General features: G+C 45.9%; 1 protein-coding gene across 5 annotated transcripts in view; it reads right to left on the bottom strand.

Annotated features, from left to right (window-relative positions):
- The window catches only part of LOC144776709 (retinol dehydrogenase 8-like), a 234,220-nt gene that overhangs the window by 31,764 nt on the left and 184,945 nt on the right, over positions 1-17,511 (bottom strand). For all 5 annotated transcript variants that reach the window (XM_078659282.1, XM_078659283.1, XM_078659281.1 and 2 more), the window contains one exon: positions 16,966-17,059. In XM_078659282.1, coding sequence (XP_078515408.1) covers positions 16,966-17,059 — 94 coding nt within the window. The remainder of the gene's footprint in view (positions 1-16,965; positions 17,060-17,511) is intronic.

The following is a 17,511-nucleotide window of genomic DNA, read 5'->3' as shown; positions in this document are numbered from 1 at the left end:
ATATTGCTAAATATGTACCACATTTTGAAAACCTTTAAATAAAATAAGGAAAAAAAGAATCCTATCTCACCCTGGGGAGTGCTTGAGGACTTGTGACATTACCAGTGTTTCAATCTCTATTCCCTTTGAAATCATGTCTTCGTTCTCTATAGCCTGCCTCCGTTGTCTTCTCTGCCTACACCAAGACTATTGAACCATTAATAGTTGGACCAAATAACTTAGGGGGACTCCTACTGCAGAGAAGAAACCTAAACAAATCCTCCAATTACAAATTTCTAATAGGTGTGGAAAGGATGGCCTTTGTAAAACCTGCAAACCTCAGGATTGTTGCAAAGTAGTTGAAAGTAACATACTTTTTGAACAGAAAGGGGAGCAGCCAATAGGGAATTTCAGTGAGGTTTAGGAATGGAACATATGAAAAACTCCTGGGAAGCAAGCACTTAAGGATTATCTGAATAGTCAGTAAGAGTCAGACCCCATATAAGACACCAGAGCTGAATTATTATCTTACAGAAAGCACTCATCTTCAAAACGCCTAACTGAAGCCATGGACCTGAAAGTCCTAGGCACCTGCTAATTTCCCTTTTGGACTAGGGAGCCCAACATTGGCCTAAGAGTCAGGATGGATGTGTAAGGGCCTAGTGCTTTACTTGACTTTGACTCTCAAGTAACAATATATACAAGCTGTTCTATGAAGAGGAAAATCTGCAAAATTTGAAATTATAACAATTAGAAAGATGAAGTGTAGTTTAAGAGCATAACATTGGTAGGTACATGGCAAAAGAAGAGAGACATAATTGTGTTTAACTGAAGAAATACATAATTAACCAAGGAATTAAAATTAACCTTTAGCTGAATAAATGCATAATTAATAAACAAAACACAACACGGAGATATGTTTTTGTATTTGCAGCATTTAAACCTACATCTATACGTCAATTGCCATAGCGCTAGCCCATGTAAGTACAAAACCATGAGTTGGTAGGTCTACATATTTATATCATTATAACCTATGGGTCCATGTAAGCTACATATACGTTTAACAAGCTAGCTTATGTCCCACGTGCAAGTAACAGCTCACCTGCTATCCTCAGTGGTAAAAGGTCCATGATTGTCCCAGGGTGGGCCATGCCGGAACAATGGTTGGAGTACCTTATCCATGCCACCTATCTGCACAATTTACAGTGTTTTCAGATATTTTCATCTTGTGGATTGTGGACATCATAATATCAGTCTTGAAGAAAGGAGAGTAGTCCTTCCCACCATTGTGCACTCCAATATTATTGGTAAGTTCCTGTTTCAAGTGGTGTGAAAGATTTTGCTGGCACAAATTCAAAAGCGGATAAAGCACAAAAAAAAGACTTTAGCAGCTTTTCAAGCCAAATTTAGGTGGGGGTTCAGGAATAATCATTTAATTTGTAGTTAATCTTAAAGTGCCTTATTTAGAGTTTGGTGGACAAGGTACTAGGTCGCAATTGAGAGAGATGTCACGTGCGTCGTATTACGAGGGAAATATAGTCAAGGGCACTTGTGATATGTCACACAGGACATCTGGAAACTTTGTGATGGATTCCCTGTCTGCCCTAAGGGCCTTTCCTAAGTCTATAATAAACTTAAGGCCTCGGTTAGAGTTTGGTTGATGGGCTTCTTCATTGTAAACATTATGGACGTCCCTTCTGCTGTAATACAAGTGCATTATACCCTTCAGCAGTGGCACTTGTAATATGGGTTACCTGCCATGTTTTCAAGGAGTCTCCCATCTGGCAAAACCACAAGGTTGTAAATCGTATATTAACTTCAGAAAAACCTTTGGCTAGGCCTAGAGTTCTGAGACATGGAAATTGAAAGCCGAACTAGAAACACAGATTTAGTGTTAACATGAATTTAAGTCTTTTGCACGGGTGATAAGTTAAGAGAAACATATGGTAGAGTGATCTATACCATTGAACTTTTTCCAGTTACAATTAGATTTAGCAGGGCTTCGTCCTGGGCCCTCCTCTTGATAAACTTTTGATTTAAAGGCATTATAAACATTGTGTGTGAACAGATGTAGCTAATGTTGCTGGAGCTAAGCTTCCCATCCCTCTTAATGCTAACAGATGATATACGTCTTTTTGCAGCTAGAGAATATAACATCTACAGGCCATTTTGGGGGTTTTAATGAAAATTAGGACCCAGTCATTCGAATTCTGAACTCATGGTGGCAGGCAGTCCATTTGTCATGAAGATGCCGTTTGAAAATGACCTTGATAATCATTAATTTACCTAGGCGTTGTATTTTGTGCACCTCGTAGCTTGTTAGAGAGCATTAAAGCTAGCATAATCTACTCAATGAGTCCAGGGAGTGTACAATAAACTTAGAAAGCAGGCTCTTGACCTAGCTCTGCTGGCATGCAAATCCTAGAGAGTGAATGCCACCAAGTGTATGGGGCAGACATATGGGATTTTCCTGGGAAGTTGCACTTTAAGGAAACAGATAACCTGAAACAGCTTCAAATGGATCTGTTTTAAACAGTCAATGATGTGATGGTACTCGCCTCCGTACCTGCCACACATATAGGGACACTTGTGAATTATTGCTTCAGGATGGATAGGAACTAATCCATGCATGCATTCTGTTAACTTTCTTCTAATTAGTGTACTGAGACTGGAGGCAGTGAAGAAAACAGAATTGTTAGCCGGAAAAAACTGATGGGTCAAGGATGTGCATTAAATTGAGCCTGTTGTCATAACGCAAAATGGTCCCCCAGCAGAATGTGATGACGGGCACATGAGTCTCCCATATCCCACAGATATATATAAGCCCCATGCTGAGTGGATGCTCCCTGAGCAGTTGGGTCTGCAGGGGCCTGCGTTAAGTCCCTGTATGTGCTCCATCCTCACTGAAATGAAACTGTCAGGCAAGGAATGATTTTTGTCTGGGGAATCGCTGATAATAGATGGAGTATATGAGAAGAATCTGATGGATTTATGGTTTATTGTGTAACCTGCCGATGTTAGAAAAGTAAAAAAGGTCAGGTAAAGGACGATGTTTGTCTAAAGAATTGCTGAAAAGTTTGAGTGGCCTGCTAAAGTCAGCCAAGACAAGGTACATGGCTACTGCAGAAGTGCTTGATGAAAGTGCATCCCTGCTCAGGCTCAATCAACAGTGACTCATTCACTTTTGCCAACTTGCAGTTTTACTGCCATTAAATCCTCGGGGAGATGGGGGGTCTACAAAGAACATTGCCAGTGTGATGACATTGATAAAAATGGTGGAGTTTTTAACGTTCGTTTGCAGATGGAATACAGCCCTTAGGAGGAAAAAGTTGTGGATCCTGTTAACAGGACATTCTTATTTTAACGATTTTATGAGGGACACGAATTTTCTTTCGAAGATTGAATGGACCAGCAGTGGGTTAAGGAGGTGGCAAGATTTCCAAGAGATGTTTAGTGTCTGCCACTTTCACATATCGCCTCCAGCTCCCACTCGATTATAAGCCCTAGTGTGACTTTAGTTTAAAGGCATTATTATTCTTTCATAGGTTTGCTGTTGTGTACGCAGTCCCCAATAAAAAAAGAGATGACCTATGTGCAATGAGATATATGCCAAACCTGCTGAATTTCTAAGTTAGCCTTGAGCATTCAAAGTGTTATTGCTAACCCTTCCTGCTCTCCATTTAGGTGTTAGTCATTCTAAGAGTTTTTAGCGTATTTCAGCGATGTTGTCTACAATTGTAATGATGATGATGATGTCAAATAGATAACATTCATGCATGTTTAACACAAAGGGTGCCCAGACTCTGAAAACGCTGTAAGGCCATACAGTGCTGACATTTTTCAAACTATTTTTCCTTTCTCTGACTTCTGTTTTCCCATTTATTTGAACTTTTTTATGTTTGCAGTACTCGACTCTACTGGAGGGGTCGTACAATGCCACAGGGTGTAGCTGAGTGCCAGTACACGTTTGTCTTTCTGAAAAAGCCAATTAACCAATTAGAAATGGATATGACTGAATTTGGGCCCTCGGTTCATAGCTCATACTCGGCTGCTGTATACAGATCTTACTGCGTCAGTTCGCACCGCGGAACATTGTTCCGCCCCCTTTACCATCCGTAGGGGCACGAGGCAGGGATGCCCCCTGTCCCCTCTCCTGTTCACCTTAACGATAGAACCCCTGGTGGCATGGGTGCGCCTGGACCCACTGATTCGGGGAATGGATTGGACACAGGAGCACTCCGATAGAATTGCGCTCTACGCGGATGATGCTCTCTTCTTCATGTCTGAGCCGTGGTTCTTGGGGCCCTTTGTCCTCCAAATCCTTCGCACCAATCCATCCAAATCCACACTTTTTCCTATTTGCGAGGACCAGAGGAGCCAGGCCTGGGCCTCGGAATTGCGCATTGCCGACTCTGGCTTTAAGTATCTGCGGTTTTATATATCGCCATGTCCCACAGCCTCCTGGATGCACAATATCACCCCCCTGGTCCCGGCTGTTTGTAATAAGACGACGGTCTGGTCTCAACTATCTCTGTCTTTATACTGAAGTTCTGCCATTTTCAAGATGGTGTTCATACCGCACCTACTGTATCGGCTCCAAAACTTTCCATACTCCATCCCTCCATTGTGGTTTACACAATTTAATGCACTCCTGAACAGGTTCCTATGGCAGGGGGGCGCGATTCGGGTTGTGCTTTCCACGTGTACACAATCCACGTATTGGGGGGGCATTGCAGTGGCAGATGTCCATGCGTATTACTCCGCCTCGCACATCTTGGTGATAAACGAGTGGTGGTATGGACCCAGTCGGACCCGGCCTATGCAGTTGAGTGGATCGCCATGTCTGGCACCCCCTTGCTGCACCTCCTATATAGTAAAGCATCACTATATACTTTACCTCCGGCATGCCGGACAGTCATAGAAATCTGGAGACGGGCGGTTCGGTCTACGGGATGGTGGGGTAGACTGGCAGGCTCCACTCCCCTATGGCATGGCACCTATCTACGGCCTGTTGCGGCCTGTTGCGGCGCTCTGTGTGTTCCGTAAATGGGACCTTACTGGGATTTCAACGCTGGGGGATGTCATGCGGGGCACCACCCTTAAGTCCTTTCAAGGGCTGCAAACGGATTACGACCTCCATAAATCACAGTAACGCTACCTGCAGCTTCGACATGCCTAAAACCCCCAGATACGCCAACTGGCGGCCCTGCCGGTGTTCCACCCTTTGGAGGGCCGCCTACTGATGGGGTACATCGGGAATTACAAAATTAGGCAAATTTATCAGACACTCAATACACACGCTAAGACCACTATCCAGAAAACCAGAGCCGCATGGGTGGCGGATCTGCCGGCCCCTTACAGACGATGACTGGGCCAAAGCCTTGCCACCCCTCGGTATGCAGCTGTGTTCTCTAGATACAGGCTCATCCAGTTCCAGTATCTCCATCGAGTGTATTACACTCGCCATCAGTTATGGAAAATGGGTGCCATTCAGTCCCCTATGTGCCTCCGTTGCTGCTCTGAGGATGGTTCCTTTTTGCATATAGTGTGGAGCTGTGCAGCGATTCAGCTGTTAAGGACTGGTGTGGTGTCCTGCCTGGGCCAGGTCTTGGCATGGACTATTCAGCTCGACTCCAGACTGGTGTTTCTACATGGCACAGACGACATTGGGGGGAACCGCTATAAACAGCACCTTTTATCTTTGGGCCTCACTTTAGCTAAAAAGGACATAGTGCAGCACGGGAAGGACTCCTTCCTGCCCAGTGTGACTAAATGGAAAAAGGCTTTGGACAAATGTATGATGGTCGAAATTGTGGTGCTGTTTAAAGTGTTCTGCAGACCATACGGGTTTTGTATGATGTACCTACGTACTTTAACTCATGCACATTATTTATATATTTCCTGCTGGGCTTCGCCCATTTGGTATGCTGGAAAATCAATAAAAATGTATTGTTAAAAAAAAGAAATGGATATGACATAATTTTGAGGTTGCTAAAACAGTTAGCTTTAAACATGCATGACAAAAAAATGTGCATGTTTCTTTCTTTGTAAAAATAGCAAAATATTGTGAATTACTTTAAATTGAATGGCTTGTCAGGGCCAGTTGGGTAGAGCAGAGATGTCTGGTGGGAGTGTAAAAGGAGAGGCGTGGTAGAGGTATGCAGGTCCAGTGTTTTGGAGAGCTGTGTAGGTGGGCGTGAGGAGCAGCTTGAAGGTAATTGTTTTGTTGATAGGTAGCCAGTGAAGGTCTATCAGGTGGCCGGTGATGTGGCTGCGGCTTGAGATGTTCAGGATGAGTCTGGCTGAGGCATTATCGATGTTCTGCAGTTTCTTTTGGAGTTTCTGGGTGGTGCTGGCATACAGTGTGTTGCTGTAGTCGAGTCTGCTGGTGACAAGCGCATGAGTGACGATTTTCATGGACTGGGTGGGTATCCACTGGAAGATCTTATGAAGCAGGCAGGGCATGTGGAAACAGGTAGACGAAACGGCGTTGATTTAGCGGTTCATTGAGAGCGAGGAGTCAAGGATGATGTAGAGGTTTCGTGTGTGGTGCATGATCCATGGCTGGGGGGGATTTTGAGTGCTGCAGGCCACCAGAAGTCGTCCGAGGCGGAGCGGATGGAGCCCAGAATGAGGACTTCGGTTTTGTCGGAGTTAGGCTTCAGTCGGTTACCCTTTTTCCAGGTGGCCACTGCCTTCATCCCATTGTGGAAGTTGCTCATGGCAGCTGTGGGTTCATCTGTGAGGGAGACAATCAACTGAATGTCGTAGACGTAGGAGATGATGTTGAGTCTTTGGCTTGTGAAGATGGTTGCAAGAGGAGCCATGTAGATGTTGAAGGTTTGGGGCTCAGAGAGGACCCTTGAGGCACTCCACAGCTGATCTCTGTGGGTTCTGAGTTAAACAGTGAAAGTCTGACAATCTGTGTATGGCTGGTGAGGAAGGAGCATATCCATTCTAGGGCGTTGTCGCGGATTCTGGCGCCATGGAGTATTGCTTAGAGGGTGTGGTGGGTGACAGTGTGGACGGCAGCTGAGGGGTCCAGGAGGATGAGGGCAGCCATTTTGCCTCAGTCAAGGAGGGTGCAGATGTTATCTTGTAGTGACAAGGAGAGTGATCTCTGCTGTGGTTGTTTCTGAAGCCTGATTGGGAGAGGTCCAGGATGTGGTGCGTTTTGATTAACTGAGAGAGTTGGTCTTTGATAGCCTTCTCTATGACTTTGGATGGGAAGGCGAGCAGGAAGATGATTCTGTAGTTCTTGAGGTCCATCAGGTAAGCAGGGGGTTGATCTCTGTGTGCAAAGTTCAGGTGCGATGGAGGGCCCGGCTCTGTTGAAGATTTGGTGAGGACAGGGATCCTGGGGGGGCTCCGGAATGGATGTTCTTCATGATCATGAGGGTGTTGTTAGGGGTGAGGGTGGTCCAGTAGAGCAAGGTCTGCTGGGGTCTGGAGCCATTGGGTGTGGTAGTTGCAGGTGGGGTGGATGGGTTTGGGTAGCGAAGCTGTCGTAGATCTCCTTGATCTTACGGTGGAAGAAGGCGAAGACGTCTCAGATTTTTTGAGAGGGGGGAATGTCTGCGGTTTCAGTGCTGGGTTTGGCGAATTGTTTGACCATGGCAAAGAAGTCTTTACTGTTGTGTGCGTTGGTGTTGATGCATTCCTGGATGGCTGCTTTCTTTGTTGTTCTGATGAGGTGGTGGCGTGCAGTGATGGCGGTTTTGAAGGCTGCGTGATCTGCCACGATCTTGCTGCTCCTCCATCTTTTCTCGTGCCGTCTGCAGGTGCGGCTGGACTCTTGGAGGGCGGGGGAGAACCATTTGCTTTCTTGGAGAGCTGCTTGACTAAGGCTTTCCTGAGGGTAGCCAGTGTATTGGTGCAGTCAGAGAACCAGCAGTGGAGGTTGCATGCTGAGGTTTTGGTGTAAGTGCATGTCAGTGGTGGGGTTTTGCTGAGGCAGGTGGTGAGCTGGTCTTCAATGACCTTGTTCCAGCTTCTGTGAGGGTCACAACGTGGTGGCGTATGGTGGGTTTGGTGAAGGAGAAGTAGACGCAGAGGTGGTGGGTCCAGTGTGGCTCGGAGATGTGGCTAACGGAGAGGTTGTTGCTTCTGGAGAAGAGGGCGTTGAGTGAGCGCGTGTCCTACTCAGTGGGTTGGTGTTGTGACCAGTTGTTTGTGTCTGATAGTGGTGAGGTTCTCCAGTAGAGGTGAGGTGTTGTGGTCATCGAGGTTGTCCAGGTGGAAATTATGGTCACCTAAGAGGATGTAGTCTGTTGAGGCGAGAGTGTGGTGAGCGATGGAGTCAGCTATGGCTTTGCTGAAGGGGAGGCGGGGTCCGGGCGGTCTGTAGACGAGGATGCCCCGGAGGGTGGAGTTCGGGTTGGTCTTGATCTGGAAGTGGAGGTGCTCCATGTTGGGTGAGTGGTCGTCGGAGCGGGTTGTGAGACGAAGGGTGTTTTTTCGTACAATGGTGATGCCTCCTCTTGGTAGGTCGATGCAGTCCTTGTGGATGATTTTGTAGCCATTGGGAATGGCGGTTGCGATGTCCAGGGCTGAGGTGGGGTTCATTCAGCTTTCCCTAAAGAAGCCGACGTCAGGGGACATGGAGTCTAGTAGGTCCCAGATCTCCACGGCTTGTCTTTTGAGGTAGAGGGGTTTTGAGTAGGATGCATCTGAGGTGGTCGGGTCGGGTCCGGTTCTTGAGGGTCGTTTGGTTGGTAGTGCTGGTATGTGGAGGCAAGTGAAGGTGCAGTTGCAGATACGGCAGGTGAATGGGCCTTAGGTGTTCTTCGACAATACGAGGTGGCAGGCGGTGGAACGTCTGGTGTTGAGGGCGTGAAGGGTGCTGGTGTCAAAGAGGTGGATGGTCCGAGGACTAGGGTCCGTGGTGCTGGGCGCGGTTCAGGCACGGACAGGCGCAGATGGGCTTGCCTTTGGTGCACCAGCTGCGCAGACGCACAGTGCCACAATTAACTAGTGTTTGGAAGGGCAAGACAGCTGAGAGGCGGGAAGCAGGAAAACGGCACTGAAGGGGGGGTGGTCCGTGGGAGACGAGCAGCGGCAAGGGCATGGAAGGGGAAAACAAGGCACAAAAAATAGGAGAAATTAGAGAAGTGCAAAAGCAATATATAGATAAAAATGAAGGTGAAAAGAGCAGTGGAGCAAAAAGCGGGAAGCAGGAAAAATGGCGCTAGAGGTGGTTGAGGCCACGGGGGATGAGAAGCAGCAAGGGCATGGAAGGGAAAAAAGCACAAAAAGAGGAGAAATAAGAGAAAGTGAAAAAAGCAAAAACAGGAGAAAAGCAATAGATTGATAAAAGGAAGGTGAAAAAAGAGCAGAGAAGCAATAGGCAGAAAGCAAAGAGACAGAGGGCAGAGAGCAACAGTGGACCACAGCTGCTCCCCACTGGACCACCAGGGATCCGGGCTTTGAACTCCGGACCTGGAAGGGTCCGGGGCAACAGCTACAAGGCGGAGCTGTGCGGCAAGGGAAGAAATTTACTGACAAAGTTAGTAAGATCGCTCCTTCACCACGCATTGGCCGCCATCAAGTAGTGTTGGGGAGGGCTGGAAGCAGGAAAACGACGCTGGAGGGGGGCGAGCCGCAGGAGACGAGCAGCGGCAAGGGCACATAGGTAGAAAAAAGGTGCAAAAAATAGGAGAAATTAGAGACGTGAAAAAGCAATAATTGATAAAAGCAATAGATAAAAGGGAAGGTGAAAAGAGCAGAGCAGCAGAAATCAGGAAGTGGGAACAAAGGTGCTGGAGGGAGGCAGGACACAGGGGACGAGCAGTGGCAAAGACCCGGAAGGGGAAAAGGCAGAAAAAGAGGAGAAATAAGAGAAAGAAAAAAATGCAAAAACAGAAGAAAAGCAATAGGTAGATAAAAGGAAGGTGAAAAAAGAACAGAGAAGCAATAGGCAGAAAGCAGAGAGTCAGAGGGCAGAGAGCAAAAGCGGAGCACAGATGCTCCCCACTGGACCACCAGGGATATGGGCCTTGAACTCCGGACCTGGAAGGGTCAGGGAGCAACAGCTACCAGGCAGAGTTGTGTGGAGAAGGAAGTAATTTACTGACAAGGTCAGTAAGAACTCTCCTTCACCGCGTAGAGGCCGCCATTGAGTAGTGTTTAGGAGGGCTAGACAGCTGGTAGGCGGGAAAATGATGCTGGAGGGGGGCGGGCCATGAGTGATGCGGAGCATCAAGGGCACGGAATGTTAAAAAAGGTGCAAAAAAGAGGCGAAATTATAGAAGTGAAAAAGCAATATTAGATAAAAGCAATAGATAGAAAAAAGGAAGGTGAAAAGGGCAGAGGAGAAAAAAGTGGGAAGCAGGAAATAAAACGGCGTTGGAGGTTGGCAGGGCTGCAGACAACCAGAAATGGCAAGGGCACGGAAGGGCAAAAGGTGCAAAAAGAGGAGAAAGAAGTGAAAGTGAAAAAAGCAAAAATAGAAGAAAAGTAATAGATAGATAAAAAAGGATGGTGAAAAAAGAGCAGAGGAGCAATACGCAGAAAGCAGAGAGACAGAGAGCAGAGCGCAGATGTTCCCTACTGCACTACCAGGGAAACAGGGCTTGAACTCAGGACCTAGAAGGGTTAGGGCACAATAGCTACCAGGCGGAGCTGTGCTGCGAAGGAAGCAATTTACTGGCAAGTACCAGACTCGTTTCTGTGCCTATTTGATTCACTTTTGCAAAGTGAAAATAATTAACAGCTCATTCACAGATGCATTTTAGGGTACATAAAGTAGTACACCAATAGTACTGTTTTACATACTCTTACATGCCTTTGTGAATAAGCCCCAAAGCGTTTAAGAGGAAATATTCAGAAACATTTCATGTGTAATTAGTACAACTAGAAAGGACTGCACCCTCTTTGCACTTTTAGCAATGGGAAGTTAGACGCTTCGGTCCACTTTTCAACAGCATGAAAGAGTGCATAAAAGAGTACTCCTGTAGTGCTACTTCCTCCACTCATAATTGCTTTTGTGAATCGAATACACTCTGCGTAGTCACAATACAATGATTGAACATTCCAATTTACAGGTTCTCGACTACTGAAGAGAGGATAGGACAGTTTTCGAAGTCTTTTATAAGACAGTTACAAGATTCCTTAATTAAAAATCTGAAATCCACATGGGAAGAAACATTTTGGCCAAGAATACTTCTGGTTTTCTATTATAGAGCTTGCCATCTGGCTGTCCAACAGGAATGGTGGTTTGATACCACAGGAGACTGCCTTTCGCCTCCAAGAAATAAGAAATGCAGGAAGCACAGATCTCACATTTAGTATATGGGGAGACTACTTCCCGGGAGTTACCACCGACTGTGAAAGTGGTATTTCGAATATAGGATGAGATGATGAGGTCTTTGGGTTGGTAGCAACATTTAACCAGTGGAATCCTCTGGGACGGAAGCTGGCTCCAGAGGTATCTGAATTGCAGGGATTCTGGAAATGGGACCTTATACACATCTCAAAATTGGGTGACGTCATGTCGAGGGCAGTGTTAAAATCCATGGCGGAGCTGCAGGCAGTATAGCCTCAATTGCAGCCAATGTTTTAGATACTTGCAGCTCAGACACGCCATCACGCACCACATAGCAAATTTGGAGGAGCTCTCAGATCTCCGCAGATAGATGCTGATGTATTGCAAGAAGAGATGATAAATTACAAAATTTCAAACATTTATCATTCTCGGGTCATAGACACTTCTTATTCCTTTGACAAACTGTGACTCCTCATGGGAGGATAACCTGGGCTTTCTTACAGAAGATGACTGGAGAGAGGCACAGACGTCCCCCCTGGGTGGCGATGCTGCGATTGGCTCACAATTCCACACCATACAGTTGAATCTGACATATTTCTCATGTGATAGACTTTAGAGAATGGGAGTAGTTGCCTCACCAATCTGTTTAAGATGTTGATCTAGAGGGTAGATCTTTTTCATAAGATATGGGGATGTGGGAGGTTGGCTTCCTTTCGGGAGGGGGTGCTCACATGCCTGAGTGAGGTATTGGGTTGGAGGTTGCTCAGAGACCCCAAATTGATCCTACTGCACATTGCAGCCAACAATTTTAGCAACAGATATAAAATGACCCTGTTGTGGGTGTGTTTGGAAGAGGTGTGGCGCAGCGGCCAGGGTGACTGACGCCGGACGCTGGGGATCACGGTTCGATTCCCGGCACCAGCGGCAGGGGTCTGCCCAGCACCATGTGACTCTGGGCAATAGCTTGCTTAATCTTCCCGACGGCCCCCAGCGCCGGGAAACCTACAGATAGCTGTGCGCTTTACAAATACAGGATTATTATTATTATTTGGTCGTGGGCAAGAGGGACATAGCCAGAGCATGGAAAGATCCCAATCTCCAAACTTTGGAAGGGTGGTAAAATGGTTTGACCTTAAAGGCATCCAAGAATAGTGTCAGTACAGGGGTATCCTACTTGAACCTTGTGTCAGGAGATCTTGGTCTCCGTACATTAAAGCAGGTGGTGTGGAGGTATATAAGGCCTACCAAAAATGTGTCTTGTTTTCAGGGACTGTTAAGGGTAACGATTATAGACTGTACATGTGCATATATGGGGAAGGTATAAAAAATAATTCTTCCAGTATTTGCCTACCTGATTGTGAACTGTTCTGTTTTAAAAATAAAAAATCCTAATAAAATGGCTTTAAAAAATAATTCTGCTGGTTTTAACTGCCATCTGTCTTTGTATTTGGTGGGGAAGAGGGTGGGTGGTTGACAAAAAAAAGTTATAGAGTGTCTCAAAACTGTGTGAACTGTACGAAAATTGGCTTATCAATCTAGACTAACCAAGAGTGTTTGGAAAAACATAATGTTCTTTTTAAGTTTTGGGGGGAAAAGGGTTAGAAGAGGCTTTATCAATCAGATAAAAAAGTATATGTAAATACGGGGTCCCCATCACCGGCTACTGAATGCTACAATATAGCCGTACTAAGAAGTGTAGTCAATTTTACAATCATTCACATACCAAGATTATGTACAGTTTAGAGAAAGTACTGTAATGTAATGTAAATTGGCATTTATATCGCGCAGCTATCACTCCATGGAGCATCTTGGCGCCTATACTGATCAGGAAGATCTAGATGCTGATCGTATTACTTTCACTAGTCCTGCTAAGATGTTTATACTAAAGCTCTGGCACAGGTGTCGGGGAGATTGAAAATCCAGGTCTTTAATGCCTTGCGGAACTCAGATTCTCGTTCCATTGCGCGAAGATGTGGGGGGAGTTTATTCCATGCCTTGGACCCAAGGACCGGCAGAGATTTGCCACCCCTCATGCTGAATCTAAAAGCTGGAACAGTCAGCAAATTAGCATTTGAGGGCCTCAAAGTTATGTTATGTTAGGTTATGTTAATTGGGTGTCTTATACAGCGCTCAGCTACTCGGGCAGAGTGCCCGGCGCTATACAGATCAGCCGAGAGGCATCCAGGGTGACAAATGCAAACTATTGTCCGAATAAATAAAGTCCGCAAAGGATAGTATCGGGAGAACCTCCTTTGTATGTACTTTGGTCCTTGAGCATGGAAAGCTCGAAAGGTAATAAGCAGGACCTTGAAAAGGACCCGTTTGATCACCGGTAGCAGTGCAAAATATTAAGTGCAGCTGACGCCGAGGATTTCTTAGGCCATTTCAGCACCAGCCTTGCGGCAGCGTGTTGCACCATCTGCAGCCTGTGGGTGACCACCTCATGGTTCCTGCATACAGGCTGTTGCAGTAGTCGAGTCTCGACGTTACGAGAGCGACCGCTACCATTTTCCTTGCTGCCAAAGGCAGTAGGTCGAAAAATTTCCTTAGTCCTTTGATGACATTAAAGCATGTACCTGCTACTGATACTGCCTGCTGTTTAAATGACAGAGCGGTGTCAAATTTAATACCTAGGTTCCGTGCCGTATTAGTTGTATGCGGCGGTACCTCTGCATTTTCCGGCCACCATAACTTGGGGACAAAGTCGTTTTGGGGGCCCCTTAACATGATTTCCGGTTTGCCCGTATTACATTTCAGGTGGTTTTTCCCCATACAATCGAATGTGGCCGTTAGGCAACATTTGAGATTAGCTTCCCAGTCCTTGGTATCTTTGTCAAGGACTAGGATAAGCTGTGTATCGTCTGCATACGCTACAACGTCTATGCTATAAGATTATATCAGCCTAATCAGAGGGGTGGTATAAATATTGAAAAGTGTCGGGCTTAAACTGGATCCTTACGGGACTCCAGTCGTAATTATTTTTTCCTTTGAACAGAAGTCTCCTAGGGTGACTACTTGCCTCCTGTCACTTAGGAAGTTCTTAATCCAATGCAATACCTTTCCTGTTATGCCAGATGTTACTAGCCGGTCAATCAAGATGGTATGTGAGACCTTGTCGAAGGCTGCCGACAGATCTAAAAGAATCAGGACAGCCTTCTTACCCTGATCCAGAGCCATTCGGATGGTATCGGTAGTGAACAGGAGAGCTGACTCTGTGGAGTGTTGCGCTCTGAAGTCTGATTGATTTGGGTGCCAGGCTTGGCTGTCTACAAGAAATGTGGTAATTTGCTTATTTACAAAGGATTCTGTTATTTTGCATAACACTGGGAGCAGCGAAATCGGTCGAAGATTAGACAGCGTGGTGGGGTCGGCCAGTTGTTTTTTCTGCAATGGTTTAACAGCCGCCAGTTTCCATTCTAGGGGAATACTTTCCGTGGACAATGACGTATTTATGATAGTGTTAATTACAGGGTTAACCGTGTCTACAAGTTTGTGCAAAAGTAGAGGAGGGCAAGGATCAAACGGCGAACCTGATTTGGTCGCTAAGATGGCCTGGCCGGTTTCCTCTAAGTTGATTGGCCGAAAAGTCTCCAGCCTGTCAAAAAGCATGCTCACCGTGCTTCTTTCTTCCCCTAGAACTTTGTCGGGAATCACAAAGTCCTTAATAAGGCCCTGTACTTTTTGTTAAAAAAAGTCTGCGATTGTGTTACAGAGATTTTCAGATGGAGGAATTTCCTGCAATAGTATTTTGGGGTTATTAAAATCCTTTACTACCTTAAAAATAGATTTTTGCTTATTATTTGCTGCTTCTATTGCTTTCGTATAGAAGTTGACTTTGGTCTTTTTAATAAGTGCATGGTATTGACATCTCGCTAATTTGTAGATACCGTGTTCCTCTTCCAGATATTCTTTCCGCCACCTACGTTCAGCCATGCGTACTTCTCTTTGTTTCTCTTTTAGTGGCTGATCGAACCATGGGGCGGATATTCTCTTATGGTGTGGCCTGTTTTTCACAATGGCAGGCCCAGCTTTCTCCTTAAGGGCAGCCATCCATTCCCCGAAGCAATTATTGTCAGTTTCTGAATTTCCTGTCATTACCGGTTTACAATCGTTAGCCATCGAAATCAAGTCTGCATGGTCCGCAATGGCTTTCCATCCTTCATTTCTGGCCTGCGTATTTTTTCCTAGTTTCTTGCTCTTCTCACCCCCTCCTACTGGAAAGTTAAATGGAACCAGTGCGTGATCTGACCATGTCTGGACCATAGGAGGGTTGACATTAAGTGTACCAAGATTGGAGCAGATGCAGTCCAATATGTGACCTGCTTTATGTGTGGTATTCAGGGTAGGTATGGATAGACCTAATACCTCCATTGTATCTTTAAACAAAATTACTGTTGGATCTGTAGAGGAATCCAGGTGGAGGTTGATATCCCCAAGTATCTTGAAATTAGAGAATCTTAATGCCAGGTTGCTAAGTACCTCCCCTATACTTTCAAGAAATTCTTTATTCGGGCCTGATGGGCGGTAGTCTAGGGCCCCTGCGAATGTAAAGGTGTCCTTGATCTTAATACGAAAGCCCATACATTCCGCTCCTTTAATATCTTGAAGTTCATCTATTGAGCAACTCAGGGTGTCCCTATAAATAATTGCTAAACCTCCACCCCGTTGCTGTTCCCCCCTATCCAGCCTTTGTATAAGGTAGCCTGGCGGTAGTGCATGTACAATATCCGGGTTGCTCCGTGATTTTAGCCACGTTTCTGTGACAAAGAGACAATCGAGGTCACTTTCAATTAACATGTCATAGATATGCAGTGCATGTTTAGACATGGACCTTGCATTTATTAGCCCCCCTTGCAATTCTTTAGTGCCCTGTACCATTGATGAGATTTGTGAGTATGGAAACGATTTTTTACAATCCCGGCAGCTAACAGGTCCCTTCCATAAGGAAAGGTCTAGTACGTGCATACAGGCTTGGGGGCTTATGTTTAGTGATAGCAATATATCCCTACTATATTTCAAGATATTTTGCATGCTGTTTTGTGAACGAACAGCATTTCTGGCCCTGCGCCTGGCCGGAGCACGGACGGGCGCAGACGGGCTTTCCTTTGGCATTCCTTCGGCGCCAGGGAGGCGCTTCCGCACTGCGCGTCCGCTGCTCGGAGACATGACCGTCTAGATTTATGCTGTCTGAGCGCGCGCCAGATAACCTACTCCGCCAACCAGCGTGCCTTCCAAGATGACCGCTGAAGGTTTCCAGGCAGTCTCCGAGGACCAATGCAACCCAGCACCTACTCGGCTGAGTGGGGTTGGTGAAGGCGGCGAAATGCGGCGCTGTTTAAAAAGGTAATGGAGGACTTTTAAAAATGACAAAGTGCGTTTTCAGAACATGTGCAAAATATCGCAACTCCCGGCTTCCGCCTCAGGAGGGAAAAATTATACTAGGGTTAAAAAAGAGCAGATTTACAATACGTGTGCAGTTAAAGCAGCTCCCGGCTTTCCGCCTCAGGAGGGTGAGAACTAGGGGAAGAAAGGAAGTGGAAGTGGTTGAAAGTCAACCATGAGTGACCAAAGTTGAACCTTGTTTTCGACTCACCAATTGACTGGCACAAGAGATGGTGAGAGGATCTATTTGGAGGTCAAAAGTGGTCATAAATGTTTTTTTAAGTAAGCTTTTACACATTGAAAATAATATGCTATTACCAAAGTTACACATTAACACTTACTGAAGTTTAAACTTGAGTGCTTGGATAGCCAGGCTTTCACAGAATCCTTCAACAGCGAATTTCGATGCAGCATAGACATCATTAAACAATATACCTGTACACAAAACAAGTATTGGAAAGTCAGAAATAGGGCATTCTGATATTACAAAGAACACAAAAGGTTGTACCCTGTCACTTATGGGCAAACCCAACAAGCTGGAATATCAATGTGTTATTCGGTAGATAGCTGTGACAGCCGTACATCATGGTACAAGGGCCCAGATCCTGAAAAGTGTCACGCAACGCAGTGCAGCACCATAAGAGGCTGTGCTGCGTTGCGTGACAGGGAGAGAGCAGGAGAGCCCCATATTCACAGAGATATGGCTCTCTCTTGCCCTCTCCCTAGCACCTGTGCTGATTTCAGCTGCCATGCACCAGGCACACACCTTGGTGCCATAGTGCTAGGGTGCGTGCTTAAGTCTAGCATAGGTTTGTACAGGAAGGGTGCCCTACCGGTACAAAATACTATGCCTAGACAAGGTTAAAACCGTTTCCTACTTTGTATGT

This window comes from Lissotriton helveticus, chromosome 1_1, assembly GCF_964261635.1.
Source record: "Lissotriton helveticus chromosome 1_1, aLisHel1.1, whole genome shotgun sequence".
Taxonomy (NCBI): domain Eukaryota; kingdom Metazoa; phylum Chordata; class Amphibia; order Caudata; family Salamandridae; genus Lissotriton; species Lissotriton helveticus.
The sequence above is the reverse complement of the archived record's forward strand: the minus strand, read 5'-3'. Positions and strand labels throughout refer to the sequence as shown.